Genomic DNA, 22710 nt, shown 5'->3' with positions numbered 1-22710 from the left:
TTACACCACTGCATTCGACGCTTTGCATTGCACTTGGTGATGTAAGGCTTGGATGCAGCTGTTCGGCCATGGAAACCCATTCCATGAAGCTCTCTACTCTGTTCTTGAGCTGATCTGAAGGCCACATGAAGTTTGGAGCTCTGTAGCGATTGACTCTGCAGAAAGTTGGCAACCTCTGCGCACTATGCGCCTCAGCATCCGCTGACCCCGCTCTGACATTTTACGAGTTGCTGTCATTCCCAATCACTTCCACTTTGTTATAATACCACTGACAGTTGACTGTGGAATATATAGTAGAGAGGAAATTTCACAACTGGACTGTTTAATTGTTCTTTACAGGATCTACTTATACAGGTGGTGTAGTAGACCATGTGGTGTCCGCTCACCAAATATGTTGTCAGCTTTTATACGGACACATCTTAAAGAATGTTCTTATTCACTATGCTGCTGGGTCTGCATCAGGGAATGCTGGCATGGCTGGTTAAACAAACAAACAACTGGACAAACCAACAAGCAAATGGATGACGGGCATACAGATGAGCTCGCTTGACAGCTCAGTTATGCTTGCGAGGTTAGCTTTCGCTTGGTTGTTAGCTTTCACTATGTACTCCAACACAGAGGGATTGTAGGGGAAGACAGTTCTATTAAAGCTGTAACAGTGTATGAGAAACTGGAGGTTTAATCCATACGACTGCAGCTCACTGGGTTATTGTTATCATTTGGCTGAGCTATTTAAATGTAATTATACAATTTCATACTTAATTGAACAATACTGCTCAGCCAATCAGAACAGAACCTGTTTACATATCAGCCTTTGAAGCACAGTAACAAAAACAGGCTGTTTAACTATAAGGGATAAAGGGAGATTGGAAAATGGTCATGGAAAAATGAATTGTGATTGATTTTAATTTTCTCATACATTTCTCATATATATATATATATATATATATATATATATATATATATATATATTTTCACTTGCTCTAATGCATGCAATTGAAGCATGTTCTCTGTAGAGGGTATATAGGACAGTTTATCTAGTAAACTGAAGCTTCAGTTTATTTAGATGTGTTCACTTATTTTCTCCTTTTTTTATCGACAAAGATTTTAATCAACATAGTATGGTACTTGAACAGGGGTGCTCTAACTTTTGAATACGGCTGTATTTGTGAGCGTGCATGCATGCATATGTGTGTGCTCGTTTAGCGGCAGAGAGCGACCACCCTCGTGCGTTACTGTGTGTGTGTGTGTGTGTGTGTGTGAGAGAGAGAGTGAGAGGGCGTGTCCTGGCTTAGTGTTTCGCCTCCACCTGAGCTTTAAAAGCTCCGGACCCTGCGTGCGCTTCTCATTCGCGCTCACCCACACACACCCCCTCGTGCAGTATGTATGAGTCCGGCCGCTCGCTCTCGCTCCCTCTGCGCGCGCCACTGCTGTTGCGCGCTCCCGCAGGTTTGGAACGCGCCTTCCCGCGGACGCCGAAGTGCGCGCGCTGCCGGAACCACGGCGTCCTGTCCGCGCTGAAGGGCCACAAGCGCGCGTGCCGGTGGCGGGATTGCGCGTGCGCGCGCTGCGCTCTGATCGCCGAGAGGCAGAGGGTGATGGCGGCGCAGGTGGCACTGAGGAGGCAGCAGGAGCAGGAGACCAAGAGCAGGACGGAGGGATACGGTCAGTACTGCCCTTTACTTCCCTTTTACTCACTCCAAACAAACACTCGGAGTGCGCTGTTCATCTGCTGGAATGCACACCGCTTGGGTCTCTTGACTTGATGTTAAGCTGGCTAATGCACGAGACTTTTTATGTTTATTTACGCTAAGTCTGTTTGTTAGCTTACTCTCATGCATGCATGCAATTTATGTTTGCGTGCATGCTGTTAATGCAGTACACGATGTTTTATTTACATTTTTGCATGCAAGCTGTTTATTTACTCTGTGCAGCTCTATTGCATGACTATTCTTTGAATGCATATTTGCTCCAGTCCTTGTTTTCCATGTACTCTGATGCGTTCTGTTTGTTTACTCTAAAGCATGCTGTTTATTTACATAATGAATGCTGTTCATTCACTCGAATGCACGAGGCTGTTTGTTTATTCACTATAATGCATGCACACATTTACTCTAACCATGCATGTTGCATATCTACTTCAATGCATGTTGATTATTTACTTTAATGCATTGTTTATTCACTCCAGTGCACGCTGATTATAGGAGCATGCACACAATACCTTGTATCTGTTTTCATTTATTATATCTTGTTCTGCATACATTTATTATTTTTTATTCTCTTCTATCTTCTCATGTTTTTTTTTATTCTTGTTTTAATGATGCCTAAACATTCTATATTATCTTCTCTTGTTTTCAATTCTGTTCCATTCTTTTCTCTTCTCATCTTCTCTTCTCTTCTCTTCTCTTCTCTTCTCTCAAAGCAGGACGAATCTTTAATGCTCTCTAATTACTCTTTGCAGGTGACCCACTGAACTCATACATGTTTAACGGCTTCCTGATCGCGTCCCCGCCAGCCCCGCTGACCTCTCCAGTGTCCAGCAGCCCCGTTCTCCCCGGGGAGCCTGTTAAAATGAGCGGGACCGTGTCTCCCGGCCTCGACCGGCTGTCTGACCGCACCTCCAGCCCTCCGTCTCTCACATCTTCTGACCAAGAGTCAGGAAGTGAGTGTGAAAAGATCAAAGCCGCTTCTCCTGACCTGCTAAGCCCAGTGGTGTCCAGCAGAGAACGGGACCCGACCCAGATTCTGCTGAAGATTTTTCCTCATCTCAAACCAGACACTGTGGAATCAACACTGAGGTCATGTGCTGGAGACATTGTGAAGGCCATCGAAGCTCTTCTGGCCTCCAAAGATGAAGCACTCACACCACTATCTGAAAGTCCATCTCCTTCCATCACCAGGAACCTTCTGGAATCTCCAGAAAGTTCAGGAACCCTCAGCTCCAGCTCCGCTTTCTCTCCTTTACACACCTCAGCCACTAAAGCGTTGGCCAGCGACAGCTTGTATGGGTTGAGTCCTCGTTTTGGGATCAATCCGCTTCATCTAGCCTATTCCGCTTCGTCCACCAGAGGTGCTTTACCCAGTTTTATATCTCCATATCTTCCAGGACTGCTGCCAGCTTTTCCTCTCCGCGCTCCTCTTCATTACCCTTTCCCTGGGACGTCCGGCGAGCTGCCCTATCAGGGCAAAGACACTTTCACCGCCACAGGCCTTTACTCCTCTCTCAGCCATGGAAAATAAAGCCGTTATTATTAACCTTCGTCTCACAATCAGCCTCTGAATCGAATTGGCCAATTAATAAGAGTGCCAGGGTTATTTGAAGTGGGGCGATAGAAGAACCACTTTTGGCTCCCTAAAGAAGCTTTCACTGGATGATTCTTTAAAGAACCATTTTTGGAAATTAACCTTTTTAAAGAACCTCCACATGATGTTATTTTGTATGTCAATGCCAAGAACCATTCAATAATAATTCATAGTAGTTACTGAATAAGTCTAAAGCTCATAACGATTCAATATGATCGCAACTCTTTAGAAAACAATTCAATAGATCATAAAATCTCACATTTCTCAGTGATTTTATCAGATTCAGGATGATTATTGTTTTGGGATGAATACGAATTTTGTAAAATACAATTTTTTGTGTTAGAATAAGCTAGAGAATGTTATTTTGGCCAAAATTTGAGCACATACTTTATTGAATATGATTATAATATTAGTGCAGTATTAATATTATTATATATTAAATCCTAATGTTCCAAAATAAATGCAGCTGAATCACTGCCTTCAGATCACTGCATTACAGCACTACTTTTTTCAGAAGCAGAGTTGCTTTTATTGGCCAAGTAAGATATTACTCTTTTTATCTGTGAGGTACTGATTTACACATTTATTAATGTTCTGTAATTATAATGCAATAATATGTGTTGACAACAATGTATAAATGTACCAATATTGCCTTGAAATGTAGCAAACGTTCTATTTTTATACTTTAAATTTTGCTTTCCAGCCTCAATTTATTGTTGTTATCTGCTGTATATATATATACATTTCATAAATAAAACGTTCACATGGAAAAAAACAAAAACAAATGAAGTCCAGTAAAATGGCGTGTTGATTTCTTCTTCTGCACCTTATCTGTTCTGTCTTTTCACATAAATGTAGACTGAAAAGAGTGCTGCTTTGAATGTATTGATTTCAAATAATTTCCACACAAAATAAAATAAAATACCGCTTTGATTACAGTCTACTATTGACAGTGATTGTGTTGATGTAATATATTTCATTGACATTGTAGCATTAAGTTTATGTTGCAGCATTAAAAGCTCAGGGTGAGACTTTGGTAGAGCATAAGAGCATTCAATGGGAAAGCAATTCCCATAAATAATATTTTCTAAATAATAAAATAAAATAATTGTTTCTTCCAAGGGAGAGCGTTTCATAATACCATGTCCTATCCATGTTCAAGAACATCCCTACTTGTTGTGGCTTTTGAAATGAGAATATAGACTGTAATCTTGCTTTAAAGCCACTTTTCAAAATCAATTTATTATCGTCCTTTGTTTTAGTACCTTAAACTTAATACGAATTCAAAATTTTTAGCTGTAAGTGAAACAGTTTTGGACTCATAATGTCTTTTAAACAGTCATACTGCTCATCTGTGAAAAAGCAAAATATATAGACTCTCAAATGTTTTCAAGGTTCAGGTCTTTTGTAATGAGAACAATTATTCTCTCACAAAACCGTCAGTCATCACGTTGTATCTTATTCATATATACTGCGTTTAAACATCTGTCAAGTTTACTAAGAGGTCAATGTTTAACACAGGCTCCTGAATGACAGTATACTTTAGCCCAATGTAATACTCTGGCTACTTTCATAGTGTTTACTTCCAATACATACACCAATAAGGGACTCCTTGCCCCAACCCCAACCAACGGCATGCCACCATGCACTGCAAAAAAACTAATGCTGACTTTACTTAATTCAATGTGTGTTCCATATGCACAAAATATATTAAATCAACTCAATTCTTGTCAAATGTGAGTAAACTGAAAGAAAAAGGTATGTTGATGTAACATCCCAGGCATATATTGGTCTGCTGGCTTGATAAGGTCGGCCCCACACTGACTGTATGCCACTGCTGGTCCACCCCTGACCACCCAGATTACTGCCATGCATAAAAGGTCTAACTAGTTTTTAATCTCCACAAACAGATTTTTAAATGCACATAGACTTTTATTCTGGAAAAGACTTACAATCAACTAAGAGAGAAAAAAATATGGCTAGGCCTAATACAAAATGATTTTGTTGAAAATGTTGTTGCTGACACTGAGCTGAACAAATATTATTACTGAACTAATTTACAAAAGACAATGAAAAAAAAGAAAAATAATTAAACCGGACTGTGGGTGGAAAATTACCCATGACAAGTGGAATTTTGTCCAATTTCTCTGCTTAAACACCAATGGGCGGCCGCAAAACGCTGAGCAAATAGCCAGGGGGCCAGCAGCTTTGTCATAGTGGCCCACTATCCTCTTGCTACTGGATATTTTCTTTATATGGAACCAAGGTACAAATCTGAGTCAGGTAAGGTCAGTCCACTTTTTTTTTACAGTGTGTAGTCTAATGACCCCACATGACCCTGGAAAACCAGTAGCGTCAACGGAAGGTCAAAATGCTTGATGGTCACGTGATTCATGTAGACTTCAGATAGTTCCAGGAAGTTCTTTGCGGGCAATTTAAACCCATAAACACAGAGCGACAGAACTGCGTCTTCTGGTACTTTAAAGTCAATAAATGCACTGATTTACAATATTTATATAGAAAACCAACGTGTGTGTAGTTACAACAATATGATATATTTTAAAGTCAAATTCGCTACTATTTGAGGATTAAACAGCTGTCGTTACCTGCCTTTTTGACATGTTGGGTTAATGTGAACATGGTGTCAGAGTGTGTTTTCGTTGTTTCATTGCTTTGACTTTTCAGTATTATAGATATTATGTTCTTAAACTTGTATGGTAGTTAAGATCAGTCATATCCTAATGTTTATTGATATACTGAGAGGGAGGGGAAGGGATGTTTCAAAATTGAGATCGGATTAATTTTCAACATAAATAAATATAATTAACATTAATACATCTTTAATTAATGGTTGTTTCAGTAATCCCAAGGCCTAGATAATCTTAATGACTTGATGACCACTGTAAACTCTATGACTTTCCCAAAGGACAGAAGGAGAAGGAGCCAAAAAAATGTGTTTGGCTTGCATATGAAAAAATCTGTATTAAAAAGCGAACATTAAAACACATCACATCCAGACAGGACAGGACACAATAAACACATCTATTTCTATTTGTTTGTACACATATAAACACATTTCATATATCTTACCTTTTTACTATGCACGTATTTACTGCGACGGATTCATTAAATAAAGCTATAATGAACTCAGACATGAACAGCCTGGCAGGCAGTTTGTCTGTGCCCTTTTCTCCATGTTGCCTTTGCATATAGCCCCAGCATGGTTTGCTCTGCTGCATGGAGATGCTTCAGTCGCTCGGAGAAAGGAGTGAAAATGTTTGGTTCCTCCACTGACAGAGAGAAGAAAAAACTGCTGGCTCAAGTCAGCAGGAGCAATTACTGAATTACTGACCATCACTAAAGATTACAACAACAACAACGTGACACTGCATACGTTGCACAAACAAAAGCCTCACCACTGGAAAGCTTAATGTTTTATTTATTAAAAATAAGGAACAGGTAAAGAATTGCAAAACCCAGGGAGCTGAGACTCAGGGTGCAGGGTGGGGGTGCTGTCTTATTGTAGGGAGTCTTTAGGCTGAGTTGAATCCCCCCGTGGTTCTTGCCATTAATCCAAAATCAACTAAACTGCAACGTAATGTACAGAAACAGCCAACAGAATTTACAAAGCCTGCAAACACCCAATCCATACGTCTTATATTGGTTTACTCTTTAAAGTCTCCAATATGCGCTCTAAATCCACATCAGTAGTGACGTATCACGAAAATAGCTCTTTCTTTTTATTGTGTAACTCAGATTAGCTCGTACTCCAAAATGGATAACGATATTCTCATGTAATCTCCTCCACTTCCTCCCCTCTACAAGCTCTGCCCCAGTTTTATATTTACTAATACTATAATAATATAATACTAATATTTAACTCACCCACCCCGTGAAAAATCATGTTTAGAAGCCTTTTCTAAGATTCAACAACGGTGGATGAAACGATATTAAGAGCAGGGGTTTTACCATTACTAGGCTGTTTATGGTTCACATTATGGGTTCCTAACTTTACTCAGTACACCAGCCTAATCTGTTCCTTAAATCTACTAATTTAATCGGGGATAATCCACTGACACCCTTTAATATACATGTTGATTTGATTCAGATGTGCTTATTATGCACCAACTGATTCTTTAATAGTTTTACCCTTTTAAAGTGAATCACAGCCGGTCTGTTCTGCTGCAGCTCGGCCGCGCTGCTATTATTTGCTGCTAACTTCTAACTATTGAGGGGCTCCACGATCCGCCATAGCTGTAAAAAAAAAAATCCATTGGAGTGACCGGAGCTGACGCAGCTCTCTCTCTATACGGCTCTGAACTGCCCTTAGGACCGTGCACTGCATTGAATGCAGTTACTGCCATCTTCTGGATGAGGACCAGACAAACCTCATCAGCTGTGCTGGGTCCCGTTGCTTTATCGAGACTTCATCAGCCTCAGCCAAGTAACGCTATGTTATTAACCTTAATGGGAATGGTCTTAAAAAAGATGGTCATATATACTCTTAACGCATTCATGTCCAACACCTGAATTCAGTATGGTAAGAATGCCCCAGAACGTGTTCTGATTGGTCAAAAGTGATGACCGTTTGGTTTTTGATAAGTAATTTTCATAATTTTTTTCACGATCATATTTGCACTTTTTTTTTTATTATTTTGTTAAAAATCAGTAGTTCAATTTTCAGATTTGGACCCGGATAGGCTACAACGTGCGGACCACAGGACATTTAAAATGTCAAATACGGACATTAATGGGTTAAGAGAGTCGTAATTATTTCCTTAATTAGTCTCTGTCGTTGTACGTCGATCAGCAGCGCGAGACACATCTTGTATTTTGAATTTTAACGGCTTTAACCGACATCAGCCTTTGGGGCCATTTCAATATGATTAACTTTGCTCTGGGTCTGAAGACAAACGACGAAACAGAAGGAAAAAAACGACGACGCGTTAAAAATATTAGTAAACGTACTAAAATAACTGACACTTCAGAAGAGAAAATCATTTGGTGGCACTGAAGCTGCGGAATCAGGTAAAGTTAACCTACCTTATCTAACGCTAGCTGGCTAAGATAGGTTAGCTAACCTAGCTTAGCTAGCAAGCCTATTTTCTCTGCAGTTAACGTTAATGTTTGCTAATTGACAGTTATACACATAAGCTATTTTTATAACTTGTACCAATACAAATATGTTATACTGTGAAACTGACAGTATTTGGAGTATGCAGTAGTTTAAGTATTTAACTTTAACGTATTTTTGATAAACAATGTCTTCTTTTACACTCGCTAGAATTAGTTTATTATAAGATTAAAGCTCATCTATGAACGCCAGTTTCAGTTGTATTAAGGCATAAGGTGAGATAGAAATTAACGTCATGTTTTAGAAGGTTTTATTTCTTAATCACGCAGTACTATCAGCGCCGTCTGACTAACGTTATTAACTAGAAAACGAAGAAAAAAGACTTGTGTTGTCATTTCATCTGGGTTTGCTTGTTATCAAAAACTACTGATTTTTAACAAAATAATGAAAAAGTGCAAATATGATCGTGAAAAAAATATGAAAATCACTTGTTATCAAAAACCAAACAGTCATCACTTTTGACCGATCAGAACAAGTTCTGGGGCATTCTTATCATACTGTTGAGGTTTCAGTCAACTCGCTATTCAAACCTATACTGTATTAGAACAATCTTTGACCCCCATATATTGACCATGGGCTGCTTGTGAGAATAAACAAGTGGGCGGGCCAGTTTCTGAACAGAGAACAGAAAACAAGAAAACGCACACCGAAAAAATCAATGAAAACCCGAAAAATTACAGACGTTCCCAGAAATATGAACACCACAAAACTAGCAAGTACGCAAATAAATAAATAAATAAAATTCCGCCCGGCTTGTTAAAGTGGGAAAGTCGTCGACCAATCAGAAGCGGGTCAGCAATCACGTGGTTTTGTTTTGGGGAAGCGTGAAACACGAGCGGCGTAAAACACTCGTGCAGCGTTTAGCGTTAGCGTGTAAACTTTCCGTTAGATTAGTTCTTGTAATTTTTTTCAGATTAGTTGTCGAGCATACCACCCTAACGTAACATGCAGGCGATGTTTAGAGGACATGCAGTCTAAATCAGAGACATGCTGCTAACAGTATCCCGCTAACATGGAGCTGCTCTTTCAGCTCATTTTGGCTTTTCTGCTTTTTTCCGAGTGTTTTATAGAGACGAAGAAAATCCGCGGAGTTTCCATGTCATGTTAGTACTGTGAAATATTGATTGCTGAATAAAAGCAAGTAGACCAACAAGAGTACTTGAGTTTTAGCACAATTTTACTGATAGTGGAAGATTAGATTAGTGCCACTGTATGTGTATGAGTATTTGTGGGTGTACGTGTGTATTCGTCCCTTTATGGGCACTAGATATCTCCAGTCTGATGCACAACATGACACAGAAACACATTAACCACCTCTCAAAGGCAGAAATACAGATAATAATGTATGAGTGATATGGAATGACTTGGTTCAGCTGACTGTTGTGTCTCTGTGCTTCCGCAGACAGAAGGCTGTACAGAGAGAGAAAGTCTTTTCTCTGTATGGATGGCTCCAGGTTGATCCCCTTCAGCCAGGTGAATGACGACTACTGTGACTGTGCTGATGGCTCAGATGAACCTGGTGGGTTAATATCTGTCTCAGGTGTTTTGAAGTGTTGTATACGTATTTTAATTTATTTGCAATCCTTCATATGCATTTGTGCACACATGCTCACTTGCATGATCACTACCCATAGTATTAGTAACCGTATTATCTACAAATTGTTGTGATGAGGAATCAAGCAGTCATTTTAATGGAAGCCTAAACATTAAACTGAGAAGTAACAAGCCGTGCACATTATTTGAAGTGTTTTTTAAAAACGCTGGCATCATATTGTGAACATTGCATTCCTGTCTGAAATATGACTGACGACTGGGTTGTTTCTCTGTGCTTGGCAATTTGGAGATGATTTGAAAGTTGACAACTTTTAGAATTGACTTTGGCTTTACTTTTTAATCAAATTTTAGCACAGAGGCATCAAAATGTACTGCGCTAAGTTCTTTAAATACACATTGATTACCAAAAAAGTAATAATTGAAAGGATATGTAACTTTATGATTATTAACCAAATCAAGTCCATAATTCTAATGGGGTGAGAAGCTAGAAAAGGTCAGCAGACAGTGTTTCAGAGAGAGTGTTGTAGCAATGGGAATGTAAACCTCACAGCAGAAAGAAGCAGGCTTTCATTTCCTTTTTCAGAGGCCCAGTACAGTATTTTTCCTCCTTACTCAAAATGACATATTAATAGGAAGTATGTGATTATATTCATACTTGTGCTTCAGCCCAACATTCATTGGGTACTGCATAGTGCATAAAATGACCTCAATTTTTTTTTTTAAATAACATAGCTAACAGTTGAGTCTCAGTCAGCAGCGGAATAGATTAATGCAAAAGTGATCAATACGTAATAAATGAACATTCTTATGTTCTTAAGGTATTAGCTGTGGCGTCCTCTAAATTAATTTAACCATAAAATTTGATTAGTCTCAATTTAATCACAGCGCGGATTCTCGGCCTCTGACCGAGGCCCCTAACAGCCTTTCTCTTGTTGTCTGTCGGGCACCCCCCAAAAAAGAAAGATAGCATGCCAGTATAATGCTTATACAGCTCGTATTTGGATTATTTTAGAGTTCCGAATTTACAGTTACCAATATGAGGCTGAAGTTTCTGTTTGCCAGCTTCTTATTAAAATTTTTCTGTTCCACCGTAAATGGTGCAGCAATTATTGTAATGCCTGCTGCACCATTTAAGGTGGAACATTCAAACAAGAACCTGGCGGATTACAAGCTGACTTCAACCTTGTGTTAACAATGTAGTTCAAATGCAAAACTGGCCATTAGGTGGCTAGCAAACAGAAATCTAGGTGTAGGCACCTCAGTGTGGTGCAGACTGGAAATTTGCATCACATCAACGCAGCCTTAATATATGAATCTGAAGAGGGAGATCCTGAAAAAGAACCTGAGGCCAGATTTATGAAAGATTTCTGCAAAGGCTTTGTGAAGGATCTTAAGACAAACAGTAAGACGTTCATAAGAATGTTCTTTAATACAGTTTTTGAAAATAAATAAATAAATAAGAGAATCTATAAAAAGTTTTTTTGAAGAATAACAAACTATTTTTTCAAGAATGAAGTTAACATTGTGAACTGTGAATCTGGCCACAGTGTTTGTATTACAGTTTGTATTAACTGTTATTTCTGTTATTTAGTTTAATTTAGTTCCACTCAAAGGAGCAAAATGGAGGAAAAAAACAAGCATTTTAAAAAATATTAGAAAACAGGAACTAATGGTAAAAGAAATAGGCAACAGGGAAAATAAATTTAGATGCTTACATTGTCGAATCCTACAGCCTAAGACGAGTGTGAGGCTGTAGTAAGGTTAAGAAAATATTTAATAACATAATATGTTCAATAATACAAATATCATTTTCAAGAAAATAAGATAATTCTTAGCAAGTTGTTTCAAGAATAACAGTTTCATGTAACTTTTTTCTCGAGAATGAAGTAAAAAAAAAAAACATTTAAGATTTTCTTTCTTAAGACACTCTGTTTATGTCAGACTTCTGTTTGTCAGCCAGCTAATCGAATGTTTTGCATTTCAACTATAACATTAACATGAAGCCAATGTCAGCTCCACCTTAAATGGTGCAGCGGTTACTTTCTGCCTGTGCCCACCCATCCAGATGGTCATGTTTGATACAGAAGCTGTCAATCAATCCACTGGAGTCCATACCCACACAGCAAGCAAGCAAAGTTTATTTATATAGCGCTTTTTACAACAGGTGTTGTCACAAAGCAGCTTTACAAAGAAATCAGCATTACAGAAAGAAATACGGGTCTGAGCCCCCATGAGCGTCGTCAGAGGCGACAGTGGCAAGGAAAAACTCCCTAAGAGAAACAGGGAGAAACCTTGAGAGGAACCAAGACTCAGAAGGGGAACCCATCCTCCTCTGGTCGACACCAGATAGTAAACATTGTTAGTATAAAGTATTATAGTACAAAAACGAGGAAAACAGGTGGAGCAAATGATTAATTTGATTAGTTTTGTTTATGCAGCAGCATCACAGCGTTGTACAGCATGAAGCTCAATGGTGGTCAAGCCGGCCCAGAGGGCTGGCAGCAGTGGCAAACGATCAAGGCAGAAGAGGCAGCAGCATCAGACGCACAGGATGGGCAGCTGTTCAACTCGGCAAAGAAAAGAAAGAAAGGAAAAACACACAGTCAGTTCTGTAATGGGTGACTGATCACTGATTACAGTGTTAGCAGTGCAGCAGAGACTCTGGCAGGTATAGAACCGACAGGGAAAACTAATTACCAAAGGCTTGACTATACAAGTAAGTTTTTAGCCTAGACTTAAAGACTGAGGCTGTGTCTATGTCCCAAACATTAACAGGAAGACTGTTCCAAAGCTGGGGGGCTTTGTATGAGAAGGCTGTCCCCCCTGATGTAACTTTATTAATTGTAGGTACTAATAGTAAGCCAGCACCTTATGATCCAAGTAGGTGTGATGGTTCATAGTGGGAGAGAAGTTCACTCAGGTACTGAGGGGCGAGTCTGTGTACAGCTTTATAAGTCAGTAAGAGAATTTTATAATCAATGTAATATTTAACTGGTAACCAGTGTAGGGTTGATAGAACTGGGCTGATATGGTCAAACTTTCTGGTTCTAGTAAGAACTCTGGCTGCAGCATTCTGGACATAGCAGAAAGGCTACAGAGAAAAAAGAAAATACAAAACACTCCTTTTAATGTGGTTTTAGAGGAAAAATTTAGAAGGTAATTTTAAATATATAAAACTGTCCTATTGCTGAAATATTTACCTCTCACAGATTAAAAAAACACCTGTGCAAGGCCTTAAAGCTTTTTCTAACTAGCAAAGATTGGACTTGGATTCTGTGCAAGTCATCGAATTACAGAGGCCCAGTGGCCTGCATGTCAGAGTCTACTGTATTTGTAACAGGTCGCTGTCCTGTGTTAGAAGATTTCTACATTTCTGAAAGTTTGCTGTAGCTTTGCAGAGCTGTACTTTTCACAGTGTACATGCTCACAATGTTCTTCTTGAGGTGTATGATGTCAAATTTTATGGGGCATTTTCGCCACCAGCTGGGCTGTCATGCACAAAGTCCGTACTGTATTGTACATCAGCGTTGCATATCACCTGCTATACGTCCTTCGGTGTATTACAGTCTGTCAGAATGACGACGTGGATCATATAAACAATGAAGAACATTACAGGGCACTTTTTAAGTAAGACAGAAGAAACTGTATCGTCTCCTACACTTTCTTTAGTGTGTGCATTACAATCTGTCAGAATGACTGTGTGGATAGTTTGAGTGTTATAGAGCACTTTTTTAAAGCCATATCTGCCCTCTACATTTCCTGAAGTGTGTTACAATGTGGTAGAATGACTATATGGAACATATAAACTATAGAGCGTTTTTCAACGTGAACAAGTTGTGAAATTTGTTCACTAATCACTGCAGTTGCAGTTAAGTGGCTTTGGCAGTTTTAGGCTACAATTTGCACAACTGTTCTTGTTATAGTTCTGGCCTTATTTTAAACCAGGGTGAGGATTAGAGTTATAAGTAAAATCACTGCATGTAACGTTGTGGTTCACCCAGCACTTACAGCTTAAGGGAAGGGGTAAATATTTAGTAAATAGTAAGTTCAGCTTTGAATGAGTAGCACATAACCTAAAACTTAGCAAACACTTATATTTTAAATAGCCTATGTTTGAATTTACCATTGGCAGATGACAAAACACAGGAGCGGCCATGATTCTGCTGCAATGCTCTGTATTGAACACGGAGTGAGAAAGTGAGTGAGAGCACCAGCCAGTTGCAGGATGCTACATTATGTACAGCTGGTGTAACCCACCTCTGGAGTACAGTAACTGTCAGCCACTGTCAGTCTTTGCAGCAGTGGTAAAGAGTACATAGCCAGTGTTTAGATGGTTGATGTAAACATAATGTCCTACACCCTGTATATGTGTGTGTGTGTGCATGCAGGTTTACTACAGCAAAGAGAACACAGTGTCGTATTATTGGACATTTCAGCAGCAGCCTACTGGAATTCAATAACATCTGCCTTTTTAAGGTTGCGACTAACAGGACAATCTGCTTTTTTGCTGAGTTGGGAGGTAGTTGTGAGTCTGTGTGTTTACTAGTGTCCTGGAAGGCCTCAGTTCAGCATGTTTCAGTAGAGGTTATTGACCTGTGTTTAAGCTGCCACTGTATTGCTTTTCTAATAGATGCAGGCGAGCGGCTAATGAGTGTAGGGCCTTGTTGTCATGTTGCTGTTTTCTGCGTATTGATTAGTGCTCACACAAACACACACCATATCTGTTGAGAACAAACCTCTTCTGTCATTTATTTTAGATAGTGCTGCCGCTGCAAGGACAGTTCAGCCAAAAGCTAACATGGGTAGTTATGAATAGAAGCTGTCAAGGCACAACCATGCTAATGGCTGGGATTCATGCCTGAACTATGCAGAGCGCCTCCCTTTACTGCAGTGTTGAACCAGTTAGCTTTTTTCGATTCAGATTCAATTTCTGATGAGCAGGATTAGCCAGTACCAGTCTACTCAGGGGGTGGACACAATGGCTTTTGAAAGTAGCTGAAAGTAGCCCAAAGGAACGGTCTATGTTCTGGCATTTATTTTAACTGAAATGACAATAAATAGTTAAATTAGAAAAGGAATAGCATTCAAGAGACCATTAACAATGCAAGCTTGATAAATCCTAACTCAAAACACATTTATTTAGGCGAGCATATGCCTGGAGTATTTTGACTAATTTGCTCTTAAAAGAAGTTAAAGAACTTTTTGTAGTAATGAAATTTTGTAACTAAAATGAAAAGTGCTGTATAAATAAAACATATTATAATTGTTGCTATTATTGAATAAATATTTCCTATTGTAAATATACACTAATATTGCGAAATGAGTTTTTGTCTTCGTCAGGTTTTTTTTTATGACAGATTGATGTTCTTATTCTTACACGTTTGTCTCATAATTTCTCACATCAGATCACCTCTTGGTCATCAGACACATTTACAGTTGAATCAGATTCTAAACTTAAGGCACCCAGGCCTTCCATCCTTATTTTACTAATGACTTATTTTATTATGTTCACAGTATTGGTAAAATTGTTCTTTTGCTTTTCTCAGGTACGGCAGCCTGCCACAATGGACGTTTCTACTGTATGAATCTAGGCTTTCGTCCACATTATATCCCGTCTTCCAGAGTCAATGACGGCATCTGTGGTGAGTCCAGCAGTGGACTGTAAATGTTTAAACAACACTTTGGTTTTAGAGTGAATGCCACTGAACTTAAGACTAATTTAACATTCTTTATCCAGCATTTGAATATTAGACATGGCATTTTAACTGTGTTTGGTAAACAAATAATATATATTTTCTGCCTTTCTCATTCTCAATCAGATGTTATTCATATAGACAGTTCCGTTTTGTCCAGACTACTCTTGTTTGATGCTAGACTAATTGTTATGTATATAAATGAACAGTTTGATAGGAAAAGGTTTTGTTCTGTTCTTAGTTTTAAAACCATCAGAGGCTGTTTACACCTTGCATCAGCATATGTTTTTGGGATCGAATCATGTTTGGATTTCACTTGACTGCATGACAAGCCAGGTGTAAACACCTCTGGGTCACATTGTCATGGATTACTCAAACCACATTTGGAGTTTTTCACAGATGGATCTTGACTGCATTCAACACAAGTGTTAATGGAATGCGTTTTACTGTTATGTAAATGGAAACGTGTCTGCAGAGTGCTGACTCACAGGTAAGGGGATAAACAAGGAATCCCAAGATGGAGGATATGCAAGGCTGAAGAAACCCCCAAGCCAAGTGCCTTCATTCACTCTGAGCCATTGAAAGCATCCAAGATTTGTGGATTTGTGTTGTAACAGGGGAAAAAGGAAACGGAAGTAAAACAGAAACATTAAATGTGCTGATGTGCTTTTTAGGGAGGAAATTGAAATCGGGTCTCATCTGGTCACACTGGGGGTGCATTTTAGTGAAAACTATAAATGGAATCTGATAAATCCAGATATGATCCAAATATAAAACACTTGTTAATGCAAGGTGCAAACATCTTCTCAGAGTTAATTATTTATCCTGCTTGTATACACCCAGTTCAACTCATGTATGGCTTGCTAATGAGCTGCTGAGTTGAATCAGGTGTGTTAAATCAGGAGAAAACTTTGCTGTGTGGTGGCTCTCTAACACTTGAGTCTTCCACCTTTGCTATCTGTATTTGCTAGTGTTTGTGAGTTAAGTTCACTAGTGAAGATTTTTCTGTGCTTCTGCAGACTGCTGCGATGGATCTGATGAGTTTGCTAGCCGAATGCAGTGTTCCAACAAATGCAGGTGAGAAACCCTAACCCTAACCAAAAAACTGGTTGAAGACAAAGGTGTGCTTGTGCTGCTGACAGATATGATAGATATGTTCTTCTTTTAGCTTTGTTTTTGTTTTTAGTTTAGGGTGGATAAAGTTTTGTCAGAGATCCTAGCTTTACTGTGGATACAGTATGTAGTGATACATAGCTGTACCTCTGCTCTCCAGCAGGGGTCACTGTCTGTCTGCAGTTGACGGTCAGGTCTTTCGCCATAAAGGCAGCGTTAGACTGGATCTGTGTGCAGCTAGATTAGGCCTGCAGAGAAATGAACACAATATAGTGTGCTGCAGTGTCTGCCTGCACCAATACAGAGAGTGAATGAGAGAGGGGAAGAGAGCAAGATGTCTACACTCCCTGTCCAGTGGAAACTCCAGCTTTATAGGTTTACTGTATAGGTGTACAGATTTCAAATTACAGACAAATTATAGCCCATCTGTTGCTGCACAGTTCATCAGCCCCCCTCTAGTCCATTCATCATTGGTCAGTCTCTGACCACAGGACCTCTTTTGATTAGATATTATTTGGGTAGTGCCTGTGGTGTGTGGTGTTGAGTCAGGCACAGCGGTGTCCACCACCTAAAAATATCCAGCAGAGAGCAGTTCTGTGGTCTGACCATTGGTATGGGGCTAGAGGATGGTTAGCACAAACTGTGTATCAGTCGTTGGGTTACAATCTGTACACCAGCAAGGTGTTCCTTCCACTGAAAGGTTTCTGATAAAATGGCCAGTGAGTATAGATGTATAGGTCAAATCAGAATATAATGGAGAATAAAAGATTGTGAGATGAAGTTGAGGTGGAGTCAGAGACAAAGAGAAAGATCTGAAAGAATGTGGTTATCATCAGATCTTTTCTGTCTGAAGGATGTTGGGACAAAAAGAGAGACGGGAACTGGAAGAGAGAATGAAAGCCGTGAACGAGGGATTACTCCTGAAGAAGGAATTAATAGAGGAGGGTGCCCTCATCTGGCAGGAGAAACAGGTGACCTGTGACTGATGACCTTTGAGACCTGTCACTTCTAACCATAACTAAAAGAACTAAAGAAGTGGACTTGTTCACCTGTATATTAGTGCACAAATAACCAAACGGGCTAGTAAACAACAAATTAATAACTGTTAACCCCTCATGGAGCTGGATTAGTTTTCTGTAATGTAAATGTAATGTAAATAGAAATTCTGTAATGAAATTAGTGAGATTTGTTAGGCTGAAGTATCTGCATTATTTCCCCAGATTGCCACAGATAGTCCGGATTGAAAGGTGATAACCTGGTTGTCTTGGTTGGCAGATTTTCTTGCCAGGTTTTCTTATTCCATTAGCATGAGGTCATTACGGTCCGACTGTGAAACCTACACGTATACACAGATTCATGCTGGTTTAAAATCACTTTACAATTATTACTGTCAGACTACTAAATCATACACTACACTCTAAAATTATTATTGTTAAACTGCACACACTGAGGATGCATACTGGATTAAAATCACTCCATAACTATTACCAAAATCACTCCACGAGTTTAGTCAGACTATAAAAACAGCACTTACTGCAGATTCATACTTGTTTAAAATTACACATCACATCAAGTGTTAATCACTTAAATTGCGTAACCTCCTCAGGTGAAAGTAATCCAGCTCTAGTAAGCCTTACTTTTAAGGTAGGAGCACAGATCACACATTTCATTTGTGGGAATTTTGACTAGCGTAACAGTCTCCTACAGCGCACTTCAGGAAGAACTTGAACAGCTTTTCTAAATTGTGTTTTTTTTCGAGGGATTTTAAGGACATCGGACACACACACACACACACACATACACACACCTGTTAGTGTTAGCTGAGTGCTCCAGGGGCTTGCCGCCCTCTCTTGTGCTCTTGCATGATTGACAGATTCAGACTGAGAGGCGGGACGACCTTTGACCCCGCCCACTGTCCCAGAAGTGTCACTCTGATTGGCTGAACAGGTGTCAGATTGGACCATGTTCTCCAGAGTCCTACCAAACAGTACAATGCACTGTTTCTGGGTTACTGAGGTTTCTGGGGTTACCAGGGCTTCATGCCTCAGTGGTGTTAGTGCAGCGCTAGCTGCTAATGCTAGCCGACAAAAAAAGTCTCAGAAAAATATTAAAAAAATACACGGAAATCAATGTATTTTGTGCCTCAAATTAATTCTGAAGTCACAGAGCACCTTTTATTGCAGCAGTAGGAATGTGTCAAACCTTCAAGGTTGCCTTATGTTTTGTTCAATTTCTAGGCTTCTTTTGAATATCAGTGTTTTTATACTGACATTAAACAAGCGTCTCAGAAAAGCTTACAGAGTGCACTTTACTCTGAACCTTGCAGCCCCCTTATGTTGTTCTACTTCACTTATCAAAAAACAGACCAATGGAACTGTACCAAAGTTTATTATTCTATCATTGTACAAATGTTCATTTCAGCCTGATATGTATATATATATATATATATATATGTGTGTGTGTGTTTATTTATATATGTGTTTATTTTTTCTTGTAGTAAATGTTTTATTTTCTTTTTATTTTACAGCGTTCAGTGTAAATCGGTCATTAATATCAATAGCATGTTTCAGTCCCACAAATCAATTTTAAGGGTCATTTTAAGTGTCATGATGTTATGTATTAACATTATTGGCCACCCAAAGTGTTTAGAAGTGGTGAAAAATGCATTTATGGTGCTGGTGCATACATTAGCATGGGTATTACCCACCCTATCTAGACTCTACTACTCCACTGAATAAAACTACCCAACTCCTACGATAGTCATGGATCCTAAATGCTGAGCAACATGATTTATCCAGTTTCCACTGAAAATCAGTATTTATGTAGACGCCTGCTGATCCAGCATTGTTTCTAAAATCACGGGTATCAATAGGGAGTCGCCCCCACCCCACCCCCCCTTGCTGCAGACTCTGCTATTCTTGCAAGACTTTACAGGAGATGTTAGAACATTGCATTCAGCTGCAAGAGCATTAGTGAGGGCAAGTACTGATGTTGCATTATTAGTTCTGGATCACTTCAACTCATCCCCGAGGTATTGGATAGAGCTCTATCAATCCACAATCCAGTGCTGGGGGGCCATCATACCCTTCTAGCCCATGCTTGGCATTAGGCATGGTGACCTTTGGCTCATGTGAGGCATCTCCAGAGTGTTCCATTCTGTTGGTCCTTGCTTTCCTTTGGAGATTCCACCAACTGTGTGTGAAATTAATGTCTGCGTCAGCAATAGTGAATTTACTTCAGTGTTGGCGCTGGTAAATGAGTAAATTCAGGTACTTTAACGGCTGACAAGGGAGACTTTTAGACATATAGTGTGGATTATCAAATAGTTGAAAAGAAAATTAAAGTATAAATAAGATTCAGAAGTCTGGCTTATTGATTTTTTACTCTTCTGAGTAGAAAAGATCTGATGGTGCATATATTTAATAGAAAAGATGTCACTTTGATCTGAAAAGCAATGTGGAGCAAATAGGTACTGTTTAAATTATGAATTGACTATTTGATATAATAGACAACATTGAAAACAGACTAAGACAAAATGGAGAGATGGGATGAAAGAGAAAGAGAGCACAAGAGAATCAGTGAAGTAAAACAAGCAGGAGTGAGAGAGAGAAAGTCTGGCTATCTGAAAATGAGTCTTATAAATCTCTTTAGCAGGGTTTGGGGAAAAGCTTGGTGCGTTTCTGCTTCTGCCCCAGAAAGCCAGTCATGCTTAGCCAAACCCACACTGATAGAATCCATCATTGCATTATGGGTAAATTCTCCCTGGGAAATTGGAAGGCAATGCGGTATACCTACTCACACACACACACACACAGTTTTGGGTTTTTTCAGTAATTGTGCTAGCAGATGTGGAATATAGACCATAATTCTGTGTAGTTTGTCATTGCTGTTATGTGGTTTGATGGAAGTGATTTATAATGGCAAATCAGATCCCTGAACACTCATAAAAGTGCCTGGACTCTTATGCATCCATGCCCTCATTTCATCAATACATAACCTATTTTTGTGCTCTCCGTCTGAGAGACCCTGGCTGTTAAGGCGTTAATACCCATATGGGCTCGGCAATATGTTTCTGTTCATGAGCGTCAGAGCTACACCTGTCACCATTGGTGTATTTTTTTGCTACTGTCTAACTGTTTATAAGCCTATGGTGATAAAAGATGTTATAATTAACCAGTAATCATATGGAAGTACACAGTGTTCTGATAACATGCTAGGGCTGCACTGATCTGCCAAATAGCAGTACTGTGATTATTATTGCTACATAACTACAGTAGCCAAACACCACGCAAAGTACTGAAAACACTAGTGAATTAGTAAAGATTGACCTGCAATATATTTACCAAAAAAAATGTTTTTGGATTAAGTGAATACTTTAATTCATAAAAACAGCCACCGAAACTGGAGTTCTGGATCTGTGATTATTCTGGATGCTCACAGCACACTAAACAAACCACTGGGATTGGTTAGAGGGCACATTGACTTATTGTGATATCTGCAATATCCGTATTGTATAAGCTGATGTCATGATAATGTATAACAAACAATATAGTATTCAGCTTGAATGTTACGTTTGTAGGTTCCATTGTAAATATAGGTTAATTTTCAGATATATGTTGTTTCAACATATACTCATGCAATTTTTCTCAGAGCATACAGAGAGAATGTGATAGTCTGAAGCTGGACTTAGGAGTATAAAAATGCTTTTTCTTCCGAGTTAAATGTAAACAGGATTTTTTTCCTTTCATTTAGACACAGCTTAGTCAGCTCCAGAAGATGTCTGAGGACCTGAGGATTAAGGTGGCGGACTACAGGAAGAGAAAGCTGAGGGCAGAGGCCGAAAAAGAGCGCTTGGAGAAAGCAGTTAAGCCTGACCATAACAGTGAGCACAATATACACACAACACTGTTGTATCAAAACCCTGCCCCTTTTATTTATTTATTTATTTATTTAACTGTTTGAACCCACCAGCTGTCCTTTACATTGTGCAAACATTTCATGATGAATGGACCAATAGAAAGGATCCAAAAGTAATTGGAGCAAAATTCTACATTATAGTTTAAGAACTTTTTCCTTCTCATATACCATTACTACTGATCGAGATGTGAGCTTTTGATAATACAGTGATGACATAGAACACGTTCATGTTTGTACTGTGGCACAGGTTTTATTGTTTTAGTTCCAGAATTTGAAGTGAAATAATGACTATGTTTAATGCAAATGTCAGGTGGCAAATGTCATTCAAGGGTATTTACATCTACATGTGGCTGTGACTGTTTAGAAATCAGTCCTTTTATACAAAGCCTGCATATTTTTCAGACGAAAGGTAATTGACTGTTTACTTTTCCAGCTGTAGATTACTTTAACATTATTTCATTAACAAGAGCTTTAAAAAGATCTGGAGTTGATTCTAAACATGTTACATGTCCATATAGTCTATTGCCATTGTTTCATAAAGAGTAAAGATGCATCATTGTCCTTAAAGCAGGCCTTCGAGAGCCTAAAAATCACAAGAGACAAGTCATAGTCAAAACAAGAGGTATTTTTGACACATTTTTAAGAAGAGAAGAACAAGAATACACTGGGGCACTTAACAACAGCAGAACATTTTCAATCATGAAAAATGAAAAGCTGTTAAACAAGATGCAAGCTAGATGTGAACTGATCACGTCTTTTATTGGCTGATTCAGATTTCTTTGCAGCCAGACTTAAATTTTGAGCAACAGGCAACAAAGACAATGATAGTGTATGTTCTCTAAATGGACATGCATGCACTGCATTTCAGTGTAGTGTGCATGTACTTAACTGGGTCACCTAGTTTACATGACATTGTAATACAGATTGACCAAAATAAAAATTAAATGCCTGACAGGAGCGAAAAAACAGCCAAATCCAATTTTGGCTGATTACAGT

At 39.0% G+C, this 22710-nt stretch overlaps 2 protein-coding genes across 4 annotated transcripts in view; both read left to right on the top strand.

Annotated features, from left to right (window-relative positions):
• Positions 1-1235: 1235 nt before the first annotated feature.
• LOC118816900 (doublesex- and mab-3-related transcription factor A1-like) lies at positions 1236-4059 on the top strand. The gene is made up of 2 exons (XM_036583507.1): positions 1236-1665; positions 2462-4059. The coding sequence occupies exons 1-2, from the start codon at positions 1383-1385 to the stop codon at positions 3238-3240; spliced, it is 1062 nt and encodes a 353-aa protein (XP_036439400.1). The 5' UTR covers positions 1236-1382; the 3' UTR covers positions 3241-4059.
• A 5186-nt stretch (positions 4060-9245) lies between these two features.
• The window catches only part of LOC118816678 (glucosidase 2 subunit beta-like), a 186024-nt gene continuing 172559 nt past the window's right edge, over positions 9246-22710 (top strand). For 2 of the 3 annotated variants that reach the window (XM_036583198.1, XM_036583200.1), the window contains exons 1-6: positions 9246-9540; positions 9840-9977; positions 15538-15633; positions 16704-16761; positions 17651-17768; positions 21550-21679. In XM_036583198.1, the coding sequence (XP_036439091.1) occupies positions 9450-9540; positions 9840-9977; positions 15538-15633; positions 16704-16761; positions 17651-17768; positions 21550-21679 (631 nt within the window). In that variant the 5' untranslated portion in view covers positions 9246-9449. The remainder of the gene's footprint in view (positions 9541-9839; positions 9978-15537; positions 15634-16703; positions 16762-17650; positions 17769-21549; positions 21680-22710) is intronic. The other variant, XM_036583199.1, reaches the window with a different exon arrangement.

Source organism: Colossoma macropomum, unplaced genomic scaffold (genome assembly GCF_904425465.1).
Source record: "Colossoma macropomum unplaced genomic scaffold, Colossoma_macropomum, whole genome shotgun sequence".
Classification (NCBI taxonomy): Eukaryota; Metazoa; Chordata; class Actinopteri; order Characiformes; family Serrasalmidae; genus Colossoma; species Colossoma macropomum.
Note: the sequence above shows the minus strand (reverse complement) of the source record. Positions and strands in the feature narration are given on the sequence as shown.